The sequence below is a fragment of the Trachurus japonicus genome, chromosome 7, assembly GCF_045865225.1.
Source record: "Trachurus japonicus isolate A0001 chromosome 7, Traja_1.0".
NCBI lineage: Eukaryota > Metazoa > Chordata > Actinopteri > Carangiformes > Carangidae > Trachurus > Trachurus japonicus.
The window spans coordinates 19143825-19163474 of NC_140913.1; the positions used below are offsets into that span (position 1 = coordinate 19143825).

Consider the following 19650-nt stretch of genomic DNA (forward strand, 5'->3'; position numbering starts at 1 on the left):
ATATCTAAGGTGGACACAGAAATGACTCATGATAATAGAATGTTGAATGTTGATTTCAGATCAGTTTTGCCAATAATGATATCATGGTACAGTATGCTGGTTTTAGGTCAAGCCTGCTGAGGCGTTAAATTCAAGTTCTTCATCAAGGAAAATGTGTTGGTATGTTCAATAATATATTTGGTACAACCTAAACTAAATAGGCAGGCATGTAATATGAAAGAACACATATACGTAATACATAAAACAAGATAGTAATTCATGTTTTACCCTAACAAGTATGATCAACAATTACAAATAATTAGTAACATAATTACAAAGAATAAACTAAGAAAAACCTTAAAATGGCAAGTTCATGATAATTTGCAGATTAAAAAATAAAGGAAAAAAAAAGAAAAACATGCTGTCCCTTGTACTTCAATGGGTCATGTGTTTATAGTGTCAACTTCAGAAGCAAAATCTATGCAGCATAGTCCATTAGTTACCACTTGGGTAGATGGCTTTAAGACAGAACCTAAATAACTTGAATCTCCACATTTATTGAAAAATGGAAATGGTATTGCACAGACAGCTGCATTGAGAGAGCTCTACACTGCTGGAGCCAGCCCAGTTTGTGTTCTATAAACCAAATGGCAAAGAAAGCGGTCATTGATTATGGTGATGATGATGATGATGATTACGATGTGATGATGATAACAAAGATGTAAACAAACCCCAATTTGTGCATCTTCAGCTTCACCCAAAGAGAACAATCACTCGACCAGAGACGTTGGCATTATTAGAAACTCTTGCAAAGTACAAACTGACAGCTCAACTCAGCTATGCCATTGGTGTAAGAACAAGAAATGCTTTCCCTTTACAGCAAAACACAGAGGCGAGGTGAGTGAGGAGAAGCTCTCTAGATGCTGCTCTGGGGTCAGCTTTGCTATTAGGATGAAATAGGAGCAGCCTCGCTGAGAAAACATATCATTCTCTCTGTTAAGTGACCGTTGTGGGAAACTCAAACTTGCAGCAAATGATTCCAGATGCTCACGCACACATACACACACACACACAAGCATACACACAAGCAGGCGCGCGCCCACATACACACTCACACTGTGCTGAAGGTAATTCTGCCATTATGAAGACTTTGCTGATTGTGTTAGCCCTACCATCACAACTTTGCTTCATCTGCACATGTTAAAATCCATGCCCAAATGTGGAACAGTGCTTGTACTGAATGCAGTGTATTATAATAAACGTAAATTAAGTCTGTAACAGTATTGCTAGGAGCAGTCTGTGCTGAAGAACACTAATACATGTCTTTGTAGATCTCCTGTAGTAGAGGGTGGAGCGAGGTCTCAGACTCAGTCTTTTTAATCTTTTGGACAAGCTGAGCGTTCTCAGTAACCAGCTGACGGAGGTCGGCCATCTTCTGCAGCAGCTTTGGGAAGAGGTAGACAGAGTCAGAGTGGTTTGCTTGGAGGTGAAGGTCCAGGGCCTGTAGGATGTTGTCCTGACTCTGCTCCACCTGCTTCACGTTCATTAGCCCGGGACGATCTGGGATAACAAGATGGGAGCAAAGTACAGCTTGTCATGAGATACAACTTTCAAATGCACTGGGTTTCTGCAGGTTCAACAAGTTCAATTAAAGATTTTTAACAACCTTTCTAATACCACAGAGACCAATTTAATATCTATTTCATGACCACACTGTAGCAACCACAGCATCAAAGAATGATGGAAAACCAGAGTGTTATGTGAGGACAATAAACCACACTTGAACTTTTTCAGTACTTACTATCAGTATGTAATAAAAATTCTTCATGATAAGATTAAATTAATTAATGCAAGCAGGAAACAGCACAAGGAGCATAAACTGCATGAAGGGGTAAACACAACAAAAAATAATTCATTTAAGGTCATGTTTGTGCCCATTATAAAACAAAGAGCTTCCAAACAGTGACACTACTACCTACAGCAGTGGCAGTTGAAGCCATAGATCTGATGACACTGATGAGCAAACCACAAAAAACACCTGAATAGCTTCCTGTGTGTACAACCCACTGTCAATGGCACGAGTAAAACTTGACTTCTGACCAGATTTAATCAGATAACATACCATTTTATAACTTACAGTACAACAGTCAAATGTTGTACTATTTATTAAAATCAAATAAATAGTCTAGTAAATATGGTTTTAGTACCTTCTAGTGCCTTTTTGGGGGGAACTGAAAAAGGTTTCAAGACTGTACATAACAAGCATCCTCATGCTAAACAACACAACCGTGCTCACCTCCACAGAGAATAATGGCAGCAACAAACAGGGCCAGGTCACTGTCATCCAGCTCCAGAGCATTAAACTTGACAGCAAACTCAAACTTGGGTTCCATGATCTCGCTGAAGGGCTTTCTTAAGCTGCGCAGGAACTCCCTGGTAACAAAGCCTTTACCATTGGCCACCAAGAGTCCATCTTTGTTCATGAGAGACGGCAGCATGGCAAAAATAGCCTCGTGAACACCGTATTTCAGCAAAGTCACCTGCAGGGAGTAACGGGACAACTGCACATTAGTATCTTCCTCAAGGGTCCCATACAAATCACAGCACAATGAGGAGACTGGGACTCACCTGGTCATTAAGGTAGAGGTCCACAAACCCTGGAATGCTCTTGGCAAACTCTGTGAGCTCTCGCACGGTCTCCACTGTGGTGCACTGACAGCGGTAGAACACATGGACCCCGATCTCCTTGGTCAGGGGCGCACCTGGAAGCAACTGGCTCCACACCAGACCGCTTTCTGCCTTCCAGAGTGTGTCCACGTCGTAGATCACAAATGGCTAAGAGGGAAACACAAACATAACAATAATGTCTGACGTTAGAGCTTTGTGTGTTTTTATATCAGCAAAACCAGGCTGGCAAAGCACAGGTAGGTTGTTGGTGAGTACAACGTACCGAGGTGGAGCTTGTTTTGCCTGTCAGGATGCTGCGGGCCCTCTTCTTGGTCATACTGAGGTTCTTCAGGTAGGCTGTGTTGACTTGTTTGGCCAAAGTCTTTAGGTCGGAGCCACCTGGTTTGCCAACGTTCAGTTCCTCTGCAAGCAGGCCTGCCACCAGCTTCTTCCTCTCTGCCTCAGGCATACGTCCATATCGGATCGCTAAGCAAACACACACATGCTGGTTTTACTTTGAGTTGATGTTCCAGGAGTTTCCTAACGTGAATCGTTATCTCCATTGAATTCTTGAAACTCGAGATCTGTCAGCTTACAGGGTGCAACAACATATTTCACTTTGTCAGTGCAAATCGATTACAACTTACCACCTGCTATGCCTGAAAACGTGTTCTACCTTTCACCCTCAGCACCAAATTATGTAAAAAGGTTCCAAAGGAGCTTAGAAAGAATTTGAAATAAATGAACAGATTTGTTGCTCACTTCAGGTTTGATAAAACTCCTCTAAGCCCAAACCATATCAGTTCGTAACTTTTCCATTCAAAAAATAACTTTCGTCTTTCTTTCATTCATTCTGACAAACATGTGTTTAGTTGGTTCAATATGTATGTCAAGATGTTGACATTGACAAGAACTTTTCATTCACAACATCTCTGATCTTAAATACAAACATGGAACATTTTTTGTGGAGTGTACTAATACTGATAAACTTTGTGTTATCAACCATATTTGAAATGGAACTAAAAAGACGTCTCTATCATAATCTAATTTCTATGTATAGCTGAATTTCACATACTGACTACTCACTGATTACTTATCTTAGAAAATAAGAAACTCCCCCAAAGGCCTCAGGGTCACTGTGCAACATAAAATGTTTTATCAGGTTTGATAAAACTCCTCTAAGCCCAAACCATATCAGTTCAGAACTTTTCCATTAAAAAAAATAGCTTTCGTCTTTCTTTCATTCATTCTTTGTCTCTTTTTTTCCTCTCACCATCATGGGACATTCCCAAAGACAGGCACTTCTGGAAGCGACAGTATTGGCACTTGTTACGATTCTTCTTCTGAATCTTGCAGGAGCGCTCACAACGCTCATATTCCAGTTTCATCCGCACGGTTCGCCGGAAAAAGCCCTGAGAAAGAAACGGCACAACCGGTTCAGCAACTCATCATGGAAAATACAAAACTACCACTATCAAGCTTCATAATCTTACTAAGCCGTTCTGATGTGATGCACAAACTGTGTTACCTTGCAACCCTCACAGGCGTGCACACCATAGTGGAAGCCTGAAGCCTTGTCCCCACAGACCTTACACTCCACACTGATCCCAGACCCTGCGCTGTCTTCACGGCCAAGACGCAGCTGCTCTGACAACGAAGGCGATGAGGTATGGGACAGGTCTGCATAAAAATAAGAGATGAATATGAAGGCTCAACAATCATCTGTCTTGGTTCACTTCAAGGCATGCGATTTTACAAACACATACGTCTTACCTGTGTAGCTGGACGCAGCACTGCTGTTTTTCTTGCTGTGATTGTTCTCCTCCTGATCCAGACCCTCTTTCTCTCTTTTCTTCTGGTCCCCTTTCAGGCCTTTAGAGACAGGCACTGGCTCCTTCTCCTCCCTGTCCTCCTCATCCTCACTTTCTCTGGCCTTCAACTCTTGTAAGTCTGTCAGCTCCGACACACTCGTCCCCCCACAGCTGTCCGAACCTCCAGACTCTGCCTCTGGTGATGTCCACCTGACATCAGCAGTGTCCTGGGGTGATTTGGGCTCACAGTGGCCGTTCACACTGTCGTGCTGCTCTGTAGCAGTTTGCTGAAACCCTTCCATGGTTCCTGTTGAAGCTGACTCAGCGGTGCCCCTCCTGTCACGTTGCCATCTTAACTCCACTAAGAAAGAACAGATTAAATTGTTTTACCATGCAATATTAAATTAGGAATGGACATGTAATACATGCCTTACATGAGTAAGCAAGAATGAACAACACTTAACTGGTCCAAAAATCCACATACAATCTAAAGCACTGTTACAGCTTGCACGTGAGTGGTGAACAGCCCAATTCCAGTGATCAGTCTCTAGCCAAACTGAGCAAAACCGTATAATTCCCTGGTTTTCATATAAGTAAATGAGGGCAAGATAATGAGCACGTTTACTAATCCATTTGTTGGACAGTCTGTTTATTAGATGTCCTTTCCCTGGTCAGTCCAATACAACTGGTTGTGTTTGAGAAAAGAGTAAATCCCTAATAGTAATAAGATTATGATATACACACCATACTTGGATTACAAATAAGGCAAGCTGTACAGACAAGCAGGGGATCCCAGACCACAAAGAGCCCTCAACAAGGGCAAACTTGCACGTTGGATTAATGTGGGTGGGGGATATTGCATTACATCTTTATTTTATACACTGATCCTGTTATATATCACTATGTAGTAGATTTTCTGCAAGCATTAGCCTACCTAGTATTATAAATGTTAACACCGAAGTCAAAACCAGTCATCTCAAGGTACTTCATTACACTGTATGTAAAAATCATATAAAATTCTACTTTGAAGAAAAAGAACAAAAAAAACAACAAAAAAACAGATGATATGAATTATGTCTGTGATGTCTCTCAGGTTTTTTTGTTCTACATGTGATTGTTGTAAATCAACGACTGTGTATTCATATGTAACAGAGAACTGACAGCTTACTTTAAGCCAGGTCTCTCTTGCAAAAGAGATAATGCATCTCAAGAGACTTTCTGGAGTTACAAACCCAGCGTATATCTTTGTTTCATCACATAGTTTCTGGTCAGAATATGTGTCCGCGAGGCTAAAAGCAAACTTGAAACAAAACAAAAAAAACACACACTGGCCAGGACACAAATAAAAACCACCCTTCTACAATGACACAATGCCCAGGGCACATAATATCCCTGCCCCAACCACTGATTCACTCTGTCATTACTGAATCTTAAACATTTCAGTCTGTTCTCCACTATCTTCAAAAGTAAACTTTGTCTCTTTTGCAGCTTGCAGACATCTGTATTATTGTTTGCCTCAGCTCCGTGGTAGGGTGCACAGTGTACTTGGTGGGTGTTTTAAGGGGACAGTGTGCATGCACTATGTACACACTGGGCAGTGTTGATCGCTGGAGGAGGCGGTGGGGAGGGGGGGGGGGTGAGCTTTGGGGGTGGGGGTTACATTTTTGCCCCGGGGCCCCCTAGTGGATTAATCCGCCCGTGAATGTAGCTGTGCCTTGACAAACACCCACAGCGTCTGCAGTTATTAGACATTTATATTAATACATTTCAAAATAAACACTGTGGCAACAACACGGCAAAAGACTGACAAAGTCTAAAACTCTGCTCTCACGACATTTCGTTGAGAAAAGAAAGGAAAAAAAGAAAAGAAAACCCCACCTGAGGTTAGGACTGTTAAGACTTGTCATGCAGGAGACAACCTGTCACACTGGTTCTCAGAAATATCTGCTAATGTTTCTGTGAACTGAACCACAAACTACCAGTGGACCCAGGCGACAGAGACAATCAAAGGACCGTGAAGTTAAAGACATGGCTACCCGTCAAACTTTTAAAATAATAAAATATATATATATACTTCCAGATGAAACAGTGTGAAACGTGTAACCGAGCGGCGTTAGCCTGTCAGTGGCCGTCGACGGACCCGCTGCTACGGCTAACTGGGCTAACTGGGCTAGTTAGCTGCTAACCTTGACTGTTGACTACCACTAGCCGTTAGCCGTTAGCCGTTAGCTGTGGCTGACCCACATTCCCCTGTGTGTGTGTGTGTCTCTCTGTGTGTCTGTGTGCCTTCAATAAACCTTAGCTTACCTCTCCCAATACTGCTGCTGGTTCACGATTTTTTTTTTTTTTTTTTACTTTACGGAAAAAGTACGAACGGGCTGAACCGGAGCAGGCAGTGGAAACAGGTCCCGGTCCCGGTCCCGGTCCAGTATCGGTCGGTCGGTTGTTGACAAGTTGTTGTGTGAAGTGAAGTGAAGTGAAGTGAAGTCCCCTCCACCAGCAGCAGCAGCGGCGGCGGCAGCAGCAGAGGCAGGAGGAGTGAGTGAGTGCAGAGTGAGCTAGCAGCAGGAGCTAACACCAGACTGCTAACATAAACTTAGACCGAGTCAGGCCTAGTTCGTGCAGCGGCCGAGCTGACACATCCCGCTGAGCTGCGGACAACTACAGAGGCAGCGTGGACACTTCTGGCCGCAGACCGTGTCACATCCAGACCGGCATGGTGAACTCATAATCCGACTCTCCGACTCTCTCTCCTGGCTCCTAGCTTCGCTTCACTTTGCTCTGCTGTGCTGTGCTTTGCTTTGCTTTGCCTCACTGCCCCCTCTCCTCCTCCTCGTCACATGCCAGGACACAGCACCCCCACCCCCCCTTACACACACACACACTGACTGAAACCCGCACAGAGCTCACTGTCTGAGGAGTCAAGGTCTCTCTTAATATATCATGTTGTTTTTCAGGATGTCAGGATGTTTTTCTTTTGCAAACCAAACCAAAATTCACCAAAGCTGTAAAGTTGTTTGTACTGATCATTGACATCACATGTACCTATATATCATCAAGTATAATAATAGTATAAAAATCTGTGGCCCATATAAAACAATCTATTATAATTCCAATACACTTTAACACCCCTCCACACTTTGCACCACTTAAATACACAGTTAGACAGACATGTTGTATAATGGATGGTTGTTGTTGTGCATTTATTGTTCCTTTACACATCTATTTTTTCACCAACTTGCTTGTTTATGTTTACAAATCTTTGTTAAGATTTGTTGTCCTTGTGTTGCTGTTGTTGGTGTGTGAGGACACCAAGAAACCAAGAGTTGAATTCTCTGTAAGTGCAAATATGCAGATTTAGATTTAGCTCTGAAGTAGCCTACACGACCACTGACACACACAGACACACGCACTGTCTCAACTTCCCCTTATATTACACGCATGCAATCATAGTTGCTGAATAACACATTTCAAAAGTTGTGCACAGATGAATTCTCAACATGTATCAATATTTCCATTTTAATATAATTTTAATGTTTAGTTTGCAGAGAGATGTTAAAATATTACAGAATTTTAAACCATGTATCATGACCACTTATTCCATTATAAATGTATAATTTAATTAATAAGTACAGAAGAATATCTACAAAAAAAATTACACAATTACATAGCAGAACAATGTTCACATCGTCAATACATCTTGGGCTTTGGACAAATGTAGACGTCCATACTACTGACTATTACTGCCACTATGAAGGAAATGATTTCAAGATACATTCATTTACATTAATAGCTAAGATTAATTTAATGAATAAATTACTTGTAGGTTCATACTTAATCTGAAATTAAGATTCAGCCAAACTATTTAACTATTTTTAACACATTGCACTGACAAACATGTGTTTAGTTGGTTCAATATGTATGTCAAGATGTTGACGTTGACAAGAACTTTTCATTCACAACATCTCAGATCTCAAATACAAACATGGGACATTTTTTGTGGAGTGTACTAACACTGATAAATGTCCTATGTGTTATCAACCGTATTTGAAATGGAAATGGATCTAATTTCTATGTATAGCTGAATTTCACATTCTGACTACTCACTGATTACTTATCTCAGAAAATAAGAAACTCCCCCAAAGGCCTCAGGGTCACTGTGCAACATAAAATATGTTTAATTCTAAGTAAATTGGCAGTAAATAGTATTTACCACAGTTTTTGGTGGGGTCTGTTTATGAGTTTTATTGGTTATGATAGCAAACCCAAATTAACGGCTGAGATCTGAGAACATTGCAACATCCCTATAAATAGATCTAATGAGCAACAAGCAGCTGCTGTTATGACCCGATCTTGTTGGAGAGAACTCCAGTGCCTTTATTATTTTATGTCCCTTATTCCCAAATACATTTTATGTTTAACTAGATTATCACAAATCAAATCAGGGACCATAAATGATTCCAGCTTAGACATAATTTATGTACTGAACAGAGGTGGTCCAGTGGGGGCTCAGCAGCTCATTTTTAGGACCAGTGGGTTAAATCTTGCCATGATATTCACATTTAAAACTTACAAAAAGAAAAGGTATGCATTATAAAATCACATCAATTTGAAATTACTGTTACACCAAAAATATAATTTCCTTAAGACACAAGAAAGTTCACAGCTACTTGATGTTAAATTTAGTTTTTCTCTGACAATAAAGTTGAGTTTAAAGTTGTGTACGATGTGTCCTTTAGCTGTCAAGTTATTTCTAACATGATATTGTTTTAAAAAGAAACACAGGTCAAGTTTTTTAGTAGCTTAAATCACTTATTTACTGCTTATCAACCATAAGTATAAATTGTCTCTACAATACACCAATGTTAATACTATATATTTATTCATTGCTTGATGTTTACCTTGTTTGCAAATTGTCATAAATTTACTTAGTAAGATTTAACAGTAGACAAAAAGGAGAAAGAGTTTATTAATACTGAGAGATAGGGCACACAAAAAAAACTTTTACAGATGCTAAACATCTTTTTAGCCTCATGTAGTTTGCGCAGTTTGTCAGGTGATGTCTCTGTTCACTCAAACTGAGCTGCAGGTTTTAATCTGTGGGAGGAGTCAAATTAGTCAGCGCTGACACATTTCAACTTTGAATAAATGAGGTAGACTCAAATTCAAACTAAAGCGGACGTGCGGTTTGCAACTTCAGCGTTGTTGGCCTCAACTTCTTCCACCATGTGCGGTCTCTGGAATTTGTGTCACAGCAATTTTATAACTCATTCGCTCCATGAGCAAAAATATAAATATAATTTTGCATGTCATTCAACACAGTAAAGGTGAGAGCAGAAATATGTTCATGGCATTAATTCACTCTTTTATTTACAATTACGTTAAATGACAGTAGAAACAGGAAGTGCACCGAGTCTCTCTCTCCCCACCCCTCCCTCTCGCTTTCTCTCTCTTGTCTCTTGTCTTTCTCTTTCCTGTTTATGAGTAGTCATACTTTTACACTGAAATTGAAGTAAACTTTAATACTGATCCAACCTTTTAAAACCTATCAAACAGCAAAGCTGCACCCCACAACAACACAAAATATATAAAACTGAAACATAATTTTTTCTCTATATTACAGAGTTACACAAAAGAGCTTCCATTGTGTTTGTAGCTATTACTCTTTACATGAATTAACCTTTTACTTTCAGCTTCATTGCAGTTCGTTCACTCTGCACTGAAACATTAGGCCTCACACCGGTTGCAGTCAAAGCGTTAGTTGAGCTATGAACAGTGCAAAAGCAACTTCTATACTAACAGATATGCTGTGTGTGAAATGAGGTCAGTAAATTCAACGTTGAATTAAAAAAGTTGGTAGTACTGTAAATTCAGTTTTAAGTGTAGATGTCCCACTGTTCACATATTAGACGGTCACCTCTGGCTCTGACCTGGTCGGCCCTTCTGAGTCATGTTTTTTAGGGGATGTCCATGTCTCCATTAGACGCATGGGAGTGACGCTTCTCTAAATCACATCCAGCTCTGTTGTCAACATTTTCTTTGCTCTCCTCATCCCGATCCTCTGATCCTGATTGCCTTCTGAGACGCAGCCCAGGATCCCTCTGCGTCGGGATCTGGAAGGAGGAGAAAGAGCTTCCTAACGACGGTCTCTTCTCTGAAAATGGGGACAGTGAAGACACAATACATCAGAAAATAATGTCGATGTTTGTGGCAGACAGTTTGCACAGAACTGAAGAAGGTGTCAAAAACTGAAGAATAAGAGTTATATGTAATTTGCATTTGCAGTAGTATAAAAAGGGAAGGAGACGGGGAGTAATCACAAACAATCTCTAAGAAAAAGGGCACAAACGCATCTTTACTAGAATCTACTTGTTAAATGTCAACTCAACCCAATGACATTTTACACTGGAATTTGGTAACCTTCAGTTCATTCATGAATGATTAAATGGTTGATGCTGTCATTAATTCTGTTATAAAACAGAAATTTGACCTTTCTACACATGGTGAGTTTGTCTATCCTACACTATATGAAATTAAAATCCTAAATTCAAGTTTGTCATCATGTTGCAGTCAGATGAGACACGTACCGCCCGGTCCGATCGGCCGCATCAGTCTGTTCATTTGGACGTTCCAGTGTTTAACGTTGGTGCTCGCTTGGCGAAGTTTCCTCTGCGCAGCCTGTCAGAGAAAAAGAGCTCCTGATTAAAACTGCATGATGAATAAACAAACGGATGCAGAAACATATCAGCAGTTTTTAAAATGCGTTAAAATTCAAATATAGAAATACAGCTAAAAATCTATTTCAATTTAATGTTTTCAGAAGAAAGTATACGTTTTATAGGTACACTTAAATCCACTGCAGGTGGAAAATGGTAAAAAAAAAATGTTCAAATGACATAAAACCAACATGAATACAAAATGTACATTTTAACACATCTGATGCCTATTTGTTTTATTTATAAAAAAAAAAAAAGTATTTGTCTCCGACCCATAAATATGGATAGATGAATTCATATCAGAGTTCTTCTATATGCCACAAAACACACCCTGTGTTGGTGATGTTGTTGTTATTGAAGTCTACAAAGGACCGAGGAGTAAACCTGTGGTATTTAGATAATTAAAAAGAAAAATTCTGTGAAAGAGAACTTGATAATAACTGAAGTTCTGCTTGGAATTTGAAACCACTGACTTATTTTGCATGACAGGACATAACAGCTTTGGGTTTAATTCATGTCTGTGCCAGGCTGCATGGTGCATATGGTGTGTTGTCCTGTCTGCAGCCACATGCTGTAAATATCTACCTTATAGATAAGATTTTAAAACACAGCGTTATGCAGCTACAACTAAAAACACACATGAACCGTCTTCAAATGAAAGCAAATTAAGCAAAGAGCGATACACGAAGATAAGCAAATCACACCAGATCTACAACAAGCAACAACTTAACATTTCCTCAAGACACAAATAACTTGGATATAACCGACATGTCTGAGGGTTTTTGGTTCTTACCACAACATCCTGGTCAACCCTGTGTCGGTTGGCGCGGACCTCCTCCAGCTGCCTCTGCGCCTCATCCAGGGCTCGAGACTTGGCCTCCATTTCCTGCTTGAGCTCCTGCTTCTCCCTCTGTGTCTTCAGGATGTACTCCTCTTGTTCCTCCTGCAGGGACATGAGTGCCTTCATCTTCTCCTCCTCCTCAGCCAGTAACCTGGACACAACACGACAAAACATAGATATTTTTGAAGAATCTTCAATTGACACCAAACTGTTTATAAAACATTTTAGGGTTGCAATGGGTCTGGAGTAATGTGTTTGCAGAGTTACATAACCTATTTGTCAGAATTTTCTTCTAAATTAAATGGTTGAAAGAGCCTTAAAAGAGCAAAACGAGAGATCCGGCTGATGTACGTTTAACAACTTCCTCTGTCGGCAGATCAACTTCCTCAGGAACATAACGCAACATGAGCTCCTCTCAGCAGCTGAGCTCAGTGTCTGCCAGCTGCACACAGCAGCACCTCCCTGTTTACATGCATCATTGTTTGCAGCTAGAAACCTGGACAAATAACTTCTTATCGCGCCGTGAAAGTGTTTGTAGGTCTCTGATTGTGTCCTGGATGAAGATAAGTGGCAGCACTCTACCCGGCTTGAGTGTAGCGGAACTCCTCCTCATCCAGCCTGGCTTTGATCTCCTGCTGCAGCGCCTCCTCCAAACGCTTCTGCATCTCCTCCAGTTCCTGGATCCTCTTTCTCTGCCTCTCTGCTTCCTCCTCTTTCAGAGCCATCTCTGCCTGCATGCTGACCCGAGCCTTGAGACACACAGCAAGAAGTGAGGGGATGAACAGTCACACGTTTCTGCCTCTCAGTTTGAACTCTTTCCCTCCTCCTTTGCCTCCACACTCACCTCCTCAGCCTCTCGCAGCTGGATCTCCAGGGCCTGCTGGAGCTGCTCGTGCTGCTGGCGCCTCCTCTGCTCGTCCTGCTCCAGAAGGGTCTGGGCCTGCTTCTGCGCCTCCTTCAGGAGCTCCAGCTCTGCCAGCTTGCGCTCCCGTTCCTCCTGGAGGGCTCGCAGCCGCTGCAGCTCCTCCTCCTTGGCCTGTCGTCTCTTCTCCCGCTGCTCCCGCTGCTCGCGTCGCTTCAGCTTCAGGTCTTTGTGGAGGGACGTTTTCCCCTCCACGTGCAGCCTGATAGCTGTTTGAATGGCTGAGGAGGAGATCACGTTTAATGTGTTGATGTCAGAATTAAGCTTTTGAGACTGATCAGTGATCAATATCGGTGAATGTGAGTCTCCTCTGACCTGCGGTCCACTCCTGTCTCTGTTTGGTGTCTGAGGCGCTCATTTCATACGTCTTGGAGAGGGTTTTAAGACAAAACATGCACCTCTTCCCATCTCGGTCTGGGAGCACCTGTTCAACAGGGGCAACACTCTCCGGATCAATAAATATCCCTTCATCATGTAATATACAGTGGTGAGGAGAAAAAAGAAACAGTGAACTCACTGGAAAAAGGACGTTTTTGATCCATTTTGAACGACCAAACAATATTTGATCATCGTCTACTTCCTATAATAAAGCATGGTTTTAGAATGGTTGTTTGTTTTCACATGCTGCTGTGTTTAGTGTTCTTGAGGGGAAAAGTCAAAACCTGACCAGTTGTGTGTTTGCAACATGCTCAGTGTGGTAACATGTGGCATCAGTGGGCTAAGTAACTGGCTCAGGCAACACATCGAAAGCCACCTAAACACCCCAAGGAACAATCACTGTCATCCAACTCAGGTCACATTCACATTCATAGTGAGGATGTCAGACCGGTCCTCATCTCAGTTCACTTCAGCTCTGACAGGGTTGTGAGGAAAAACATGATGTGATTGTTGTACTGTGAAAGAAACAACTCTCAGTTTCGTACTTCTGTGCTGTTCCTAAACCTTTTTTGAGTTACAACACCTACATACAGTATGTGACCTGTGAGCATCTGGCTTAGGGACTGTGTGAAAATGAGTGCTGTTCAGAAAAGTGGGGAGTGTGTTTTTTTTTTCTTTTTTTCTTTTTGCTGAGGAGTGAGTGGTGCATCATTTGTTTTTAGCATTTTTCTTCTCCATATATTCTGGATTAGAGCCAAAAGTAGAACAAGATTGAAGTAGGGATGGGCGATATATCGAATATTCTTGCACACGAGATGTAACAAATGACCGTAACGCTTCCATCGAGTACAAACCCTCACTAAATCTTAAGCCGTCGATATGTAATTAGCTCTGAAGTTGGATCTTCTCTGCCCTCTCTCACAGCAGTCTGCCCAGGCCTGCTCCCCCGCACCCACAGAAAACTTGTCTATGTGCAATAGTGATTTTGTATCAGAAGCCGGCAACAGTGTGGAGAGAAGTTAGCATGCTGAGAGCGAGTACATGCTGGGAACTCAGACGACTGACCGGAAAAACACGCGTGCTACGTCATGTTTACATGGCTCCCAGTTGTAAAAGTGAAACTTAGCTTAGTAAACTTGTGGTGTAGGCCACATCAGGTAGTTGGAGTGGATTGAGGTCCGGCTACGTTCATATAAAAAATGGACCGCACCAGAATACGATTGTAGCCGCTTGGTGCAGCCATTTTGGTGCGCTGTTATGTTCTCACTTATCCATACATGTGATGCACTCAGGCTCAATCAACTGGACCAACTTAAACACTGCCAACAACTTGCGTCACAGGTGCCTGGTCCAAAAACATCGACAGCACTCCCCTCATGGTTGCACATGTGTCCAGATTATGTTTTATTTGAATATTTTGGGAGCATCATTCGAGTCTTTAAGAGAAAAACGTTTCTATCACTTCACAGGGGAAACCATCGGATATAAAAACAAATTTCCTTTAACCATCTTGTGACCTTTTTTACTTCGTCTTGCAACACCTTGGGGAAGTCCCCACCCCCACGTTGGGAACTGCTACCAAACAAAGTAAATAAACAATTTCTTCTCTGGAGAAACTGACAGAGATTTCATTGTTGTTCAAAGCCACGGGTTGTTCCAGTGTCAAGTGTTTAGCTTTGGAAGATGATCATCTCCAGTTGCTTACCTCCACACAGCAGTTTCCATCCAGAGCTATGTTGCCCTGGCACTCCTTGCGGTCCTCCCCGGTGTAGTAGGACAAGTTGCTTGGCCTTAAGGTGAACCAGCGCTCCTTCCAGTTTCTCCTAAGCTGGCCTTTTTTCCACAGATAACCCTGCATGCACCCGACCCAACACATACAGACACTGTCACCACCAAATGTTGGAAACCAAAACACAGACTTCTGGTGGCAGAAGGTCTCCTACCTCTTTGAGGACATCTCCAACTATCTCCCTGTACACTTCCTCTATGGCCATGCTGACTGTGCTTTTATCAATTCCTCTGGTTATCTTTCCAGAGTTCATCATCTCCAGAAAAACCCAAACAGTTATGCCACTCTGCTGCACAGAGTCTTGGGAGAAGAAGTCCTCTAATTCAACACCGTTGAACTCAATACTCATACCCATGCATATCTTCTTGAGGAGGTACTCCACCTAAAGATGAAAAGAAACCAAACGTCTTTAGAGTGAGAAATAATATGATTCATTTCAGTTACCTATGTCTGCTACATTATCATCAAGTGAGGAAGTAAGTTTTTTTCCCTTCACTTCAAGTTGCATTACACAAAAATGGTTCGATAGGTGATAAAATCAACTCTGGTTTTAAGTTCCTTTTACTTGTCTTTTTCTTTACACACCCAATTAAGACCACATTCAGAAATGTTGTCCTTTGTCTAAAGTGCCAATTCTTGATGTCGTTTCTCAATCAAATCCACTTTAGTAACAGCATTCACAACACTGTGGTACCTATTGCACCACAGACTTTTTGTAATGGTCAATGTGTGAGCCCAAAATACAAAAATAAAACTGGATAATGTTTTCTCAGCATGATAGAAACTACTCTGCCCTTGAAATTTAGGGCTTTCTCTTGGCAGCAGCTGTGAAAAACACTTGACAGGAAACCAAAACGAGAGTTTGCAAGTGAGAAACAAGCCCACACCGCTGCACACAAAGAGCACCATGTTCCAGAGTGGCAAGAAACAAAGTTTCAGCTGGGGTGTACTTAGAGATTGTAAAAGATCCAACAGCATTTTTAGGTCACAGATTACTGACTACAGTCTTAGATTTGTACTCAACAACAGAGCACAGAGACTTGAAACATTCATGCGGCTAAATTTAGAAACAAGCAGCCATGATCAACTCTGACTTTGAAATGTTTCTATAATCTTACAATAGGATTTGTTTTTTTCCAGTCCAATCATTTTTTGCATAACAAGCTATACTTCATATTCTAAGTAAAATATATCTACTTTATCAGAAATCTGCTTTGCTCCGTGGTTGTAACTATAGTGAGTGAGTGTGAAAAAGGTTGTCTAATTCTAAATATATTGTAGTTGAACATACCTCATCAGGGACCATGACCAGAGGGTATTTGTCCTCAGACAGAAAATTAAAAAGACACCAGAGCCGAAAAGCGTCTGTCTCTGGCAGAACGGTGCTGCTGTTTTTGTCAGTGCGGTAGTTTTTCTTTGCTGTAAGAGTCCAACAGAGCTCGTCCACGTTTTCCTTATTAAAAGAGCCTTCCACAACCTACAGCAACAAAACACAGAGGCTGAAAAAAAACTCTAGCAACATCTTTTTACTCCAGAACATTTGAAACAATAACAAGAGCATATAGTTGTGTTTTAATCACCTTATCCAGGATGTATTTGTTGAGATAGGGCATATAACCCTGACTGGACACCGGGCCATCGTCGTCATCCCTGAAGTGCTCCTCTAACGCAACTGGGTCATGTGGGATAGAGAGGACCGTGCACAGGTTGTGGGACAACACCTGAAAAATCACAGCAGATGGGACAAACATCATTAAAAATATACTAAACCTGACCGCAGAACACAGATAAATCAAATTAGCTATAATACCATAATGGGTTGTTACTCCAATGCAAATAACCTAGTTGTTTTGAATCTCTTTCTGTTGCACGCAATTTCCTAAAAATAATTTTGCACATTTTTTAGTGTGACATCATATAAATTAAACTGAACTGAAACTGAACTGTGTTTTCAGATACAATATTTAAAGTAGTATTTTTTTTAAAAGCCAGTCAATCAATCAAAGTATTTGTCAAACAGCTTTCACGCAGGTTAGTGCAGATCAAAGAGCTTTATGGGAGTCAGAATAACAAGACATTTGTTCAAACAATATTGATCACAGATGAATAAATGTGTAAACAAATGAGAAAAGTTTTTTTTTTAAATTATAAATCAATATAATGTGTAAGATGAAAGATGAAAATCAAATATTCATAAAACAAAAAAAGTCTGATTAGATTATAAACTTCAAGTAAAAACATAAGTATAATCAGTGGAAAGTGCTACTTGTGTGTCAGAATGTATTTCATCCAATAAAACCTGAACCTTTTGCCTTTTACTTGAACATTTCTTTAACGTTCTCAGATAACTGTGTGTTGCTTATTATCAGACAATCACTCTCCGTGAGTTGAGCCATAACCACATCCTGTCTCTTGTCTCCAGAACACTACAACATCTGTAAGTTTTGAGGCCACAGTATGCAAACGGCTGCCTTCTGCGAGCATGTCTTAAGAGCATGGCGCCTGTACACAGGCTGCATGCATGAGGGGGATAAGCCCAGTCATGAGGCTGACTCGCTGTGAGCCAGGCAACACATCGCAGGAACGTGGAGGTTCAGGCTGGAAATGGAGTCTGATCCACACCACGACTAAGTGACATAATGATGAGATCAACAAGAACAAGGCTGCTTCATTGAAGCCTTGTGGCAAGAGACAACAATCGCCAACATGTTTCCACTTTGCCCCTGCACTAACTGTGACAATGTCCTTTTGACGCACATGGGCTCATGTTGTGAACATACTCTATTCAACAGGCTGTTCTCGGGGCAGGTCCAGTGCCAGAGGACCCTTTGCACTACATGCTGGTACGTCGAGGCCCAGAGTATGCACAGCTTGGAGATGAGGGCCACCATTCATATACAGACTGAGAGCAAACTGTTACTCTGGTGCTCTTGCCAGACAGAGGTGCATATTGTACCCTGCTTCAGCAGTGAAAGCATTTTACTCATAATATAGGGAACAAATTCACACAGGAACCACAGAGGATGATAAGAGCATCAGATTGTCTACACGCTTATTTCCCACAACACAGAGCAGAATCAAATATGGCAAAGACTTATGAATTTGTCACATTTAGTTTGCCGAACACTTCATATTATTTCAATCGCATCCTCCCCAGAGCGAGCCCACGTGATGGAGCACAAACTGACATAGGAAATGAGGCAGTAGAGTAAAATAGTGAGTGAATTCTCAGGCTTAAAAAACTTAACTGAAGTCCCACCTTCCAGGTAGAGGACCCACCACTCACCTTCAGCTGAGACTTGGACACCTTACCACTCTTCTCCAGATCCAGGGCTGTGAAGCCGTACCAAATGGATTTGAGCAGCTCAGATCGCAGATCCATTTCTGCAACAGCGTTACTTCTTCTACGTCTCTTCTTCTTCCCTCTGCTGTTGACATGGGCCCCTGGGTGACAGGCAGACACCCACACAGTGTTGCTGCTGTTAGACAGGCATGAGGTTATACTAGTCTGCTGACAGCGACACCTGCTGGACGTTTACAGTCACTGTGAGTGAGTGAGTGGGAGTGCCCTATTTGTTTATATGCTATGGTCCTGTAAGCAGCTCAGATCCCTTTGAGTACAAAAATACACATTTACAATCCTGCAATCAAATGACTGGAGTCAGAGCCTCTTGAACAATTATGTTAATATAAAATAATTATCTGATGAATAGATCAGTCAGTTTTCCACATAAAAACACCCAACAACCTGTTGATTCTACACCTGCAGTGCAAGATTTGTGTCTTTCCTCTACTTTATAGACCAAACAACTACCTTCTGAACCATCAAACTGTTTATTCTATTATTTCTGTTATTCAGTTAATGTGATTGTTGTATTAAAGTTGTAGGCCGCGTTAGAAGTAGCTCGATCTAGCCTAATTTTGACTGATAGGGGGGAGGAGGGGTAAGTTCAGGATAGGGGCAAGTGAAGCCACCCCTTAGGAAACCATAAGAAAAATTGTGCATGTGACCAAATATTTAGGCATCTGTAAGAACCACATGGGTAAAGTGGTTAGACATTTATGTCCAAAAAAACATCAAACACAACACAAAAGTGAATTTGGTCTATCGTGCTTAGACCGAAAGAGATAAATATAAATTTGTTTTATAGCCTACATGAGTTGTGGTGTCTGTGAGCTACAACATGAGGTAGTACCTAAACCTAGCATGAAAGTGGGTCAACTTACCCTGCTCCTATGCTCCACTTACCCCATAACGGTTGTGCCACGATACCACTTTTTTATTATATTATCAAAACAGTTATATTTACACTAATCTGGTTTGTTTGTAGGGGTGCAACGTCCTGAAATATATGCAGATATATTAGTTAGCAACAAAACTATAATTGTCTTGATGTACTGATCCTGAATATGAAAAGTGGCTTATCTTACCCCACTCATACATTGTTGTTGGTTGGACTTGTTCACAATAATATGATAATAGGCTGTTTTGTCTGTAGAATCTGAAAGACATGCAAAATGACCACTGACTTAAGTTGTTAAACAAA

At 41.3% G+C, this 19650-nt stretch overlaps 2 protein-coding genes across 3 annotated transcripts; both read right to left on the bottom strand.

Annotated features, from left to right (window-relative positions):
* Nucleotides 1–151: 151 nt before the first annotated feature.
* ppardb (peroxisome proliferator-activated receptor delta b) lies at nt 152–7273 on the bottom strand. The gene is made up of 8 exons (XM_085781865.1): nt 6765–7273; nt 4420–4818; nt 4175–4326; nt 3920–4058; nt 2930–3132; nt 2608–2814; nt 2276–2519; nt 152–1539 (listed from the first exon to the last, which is right to left on the bottom strand). Exons 2-8 carry the CDS (start codon nt 4757–4759, stop codon nt 1292–1294), a joined length of 1533 nt encoding a protein of 510 aa, XP_085637991.1. The 5' UTR covers nt 4760–4818; nt 6765–7273; the 3' UTR covers nt 152–1291.
* Nucleotides 7274–10002: 2729 nt separating this feature from the next.
* Nucleotides 10003–18511, bottom strand: LOC146984583 (differentially expressed in FDCP 6 homolog). 2 transcript variants are annotated; one of them, XM_085781863.1, is made up of 12 exons: nt 18390–18511; nt 16684–16824; nt 16395–16580; nt 15258–15485; nt 15020–15166; nt 13454–13516; nt 13252–13360; nt 12859–13157; nt 12597–12763; nt 11967–12165; nt 11045–11135; nt 10003–10611 (listed from the first exon to the last, which is right to left on the bottom strand). In XM_085781863.1, exons 1-12 carry the CDS (start codon nt 18483–18485, stop codon nt 10415–10417), a joined length of 1923 nt encoding a protein of 640 aa, XP_085637989.1. In that variant the 5' UTR covers nt 18486–18511; the 3' UTR covers nt 10003–10414. The 2 variants fall into 2 exon arrangements, with proteins under 2 accessions (XP_085637989.1, XP_085637990.1); XM_085781864.1 differs by lacking the exon at nt 13454–13516.
* Between the last annotated feature and the right edge of the window lie 1139 nt (nt 18512–19650).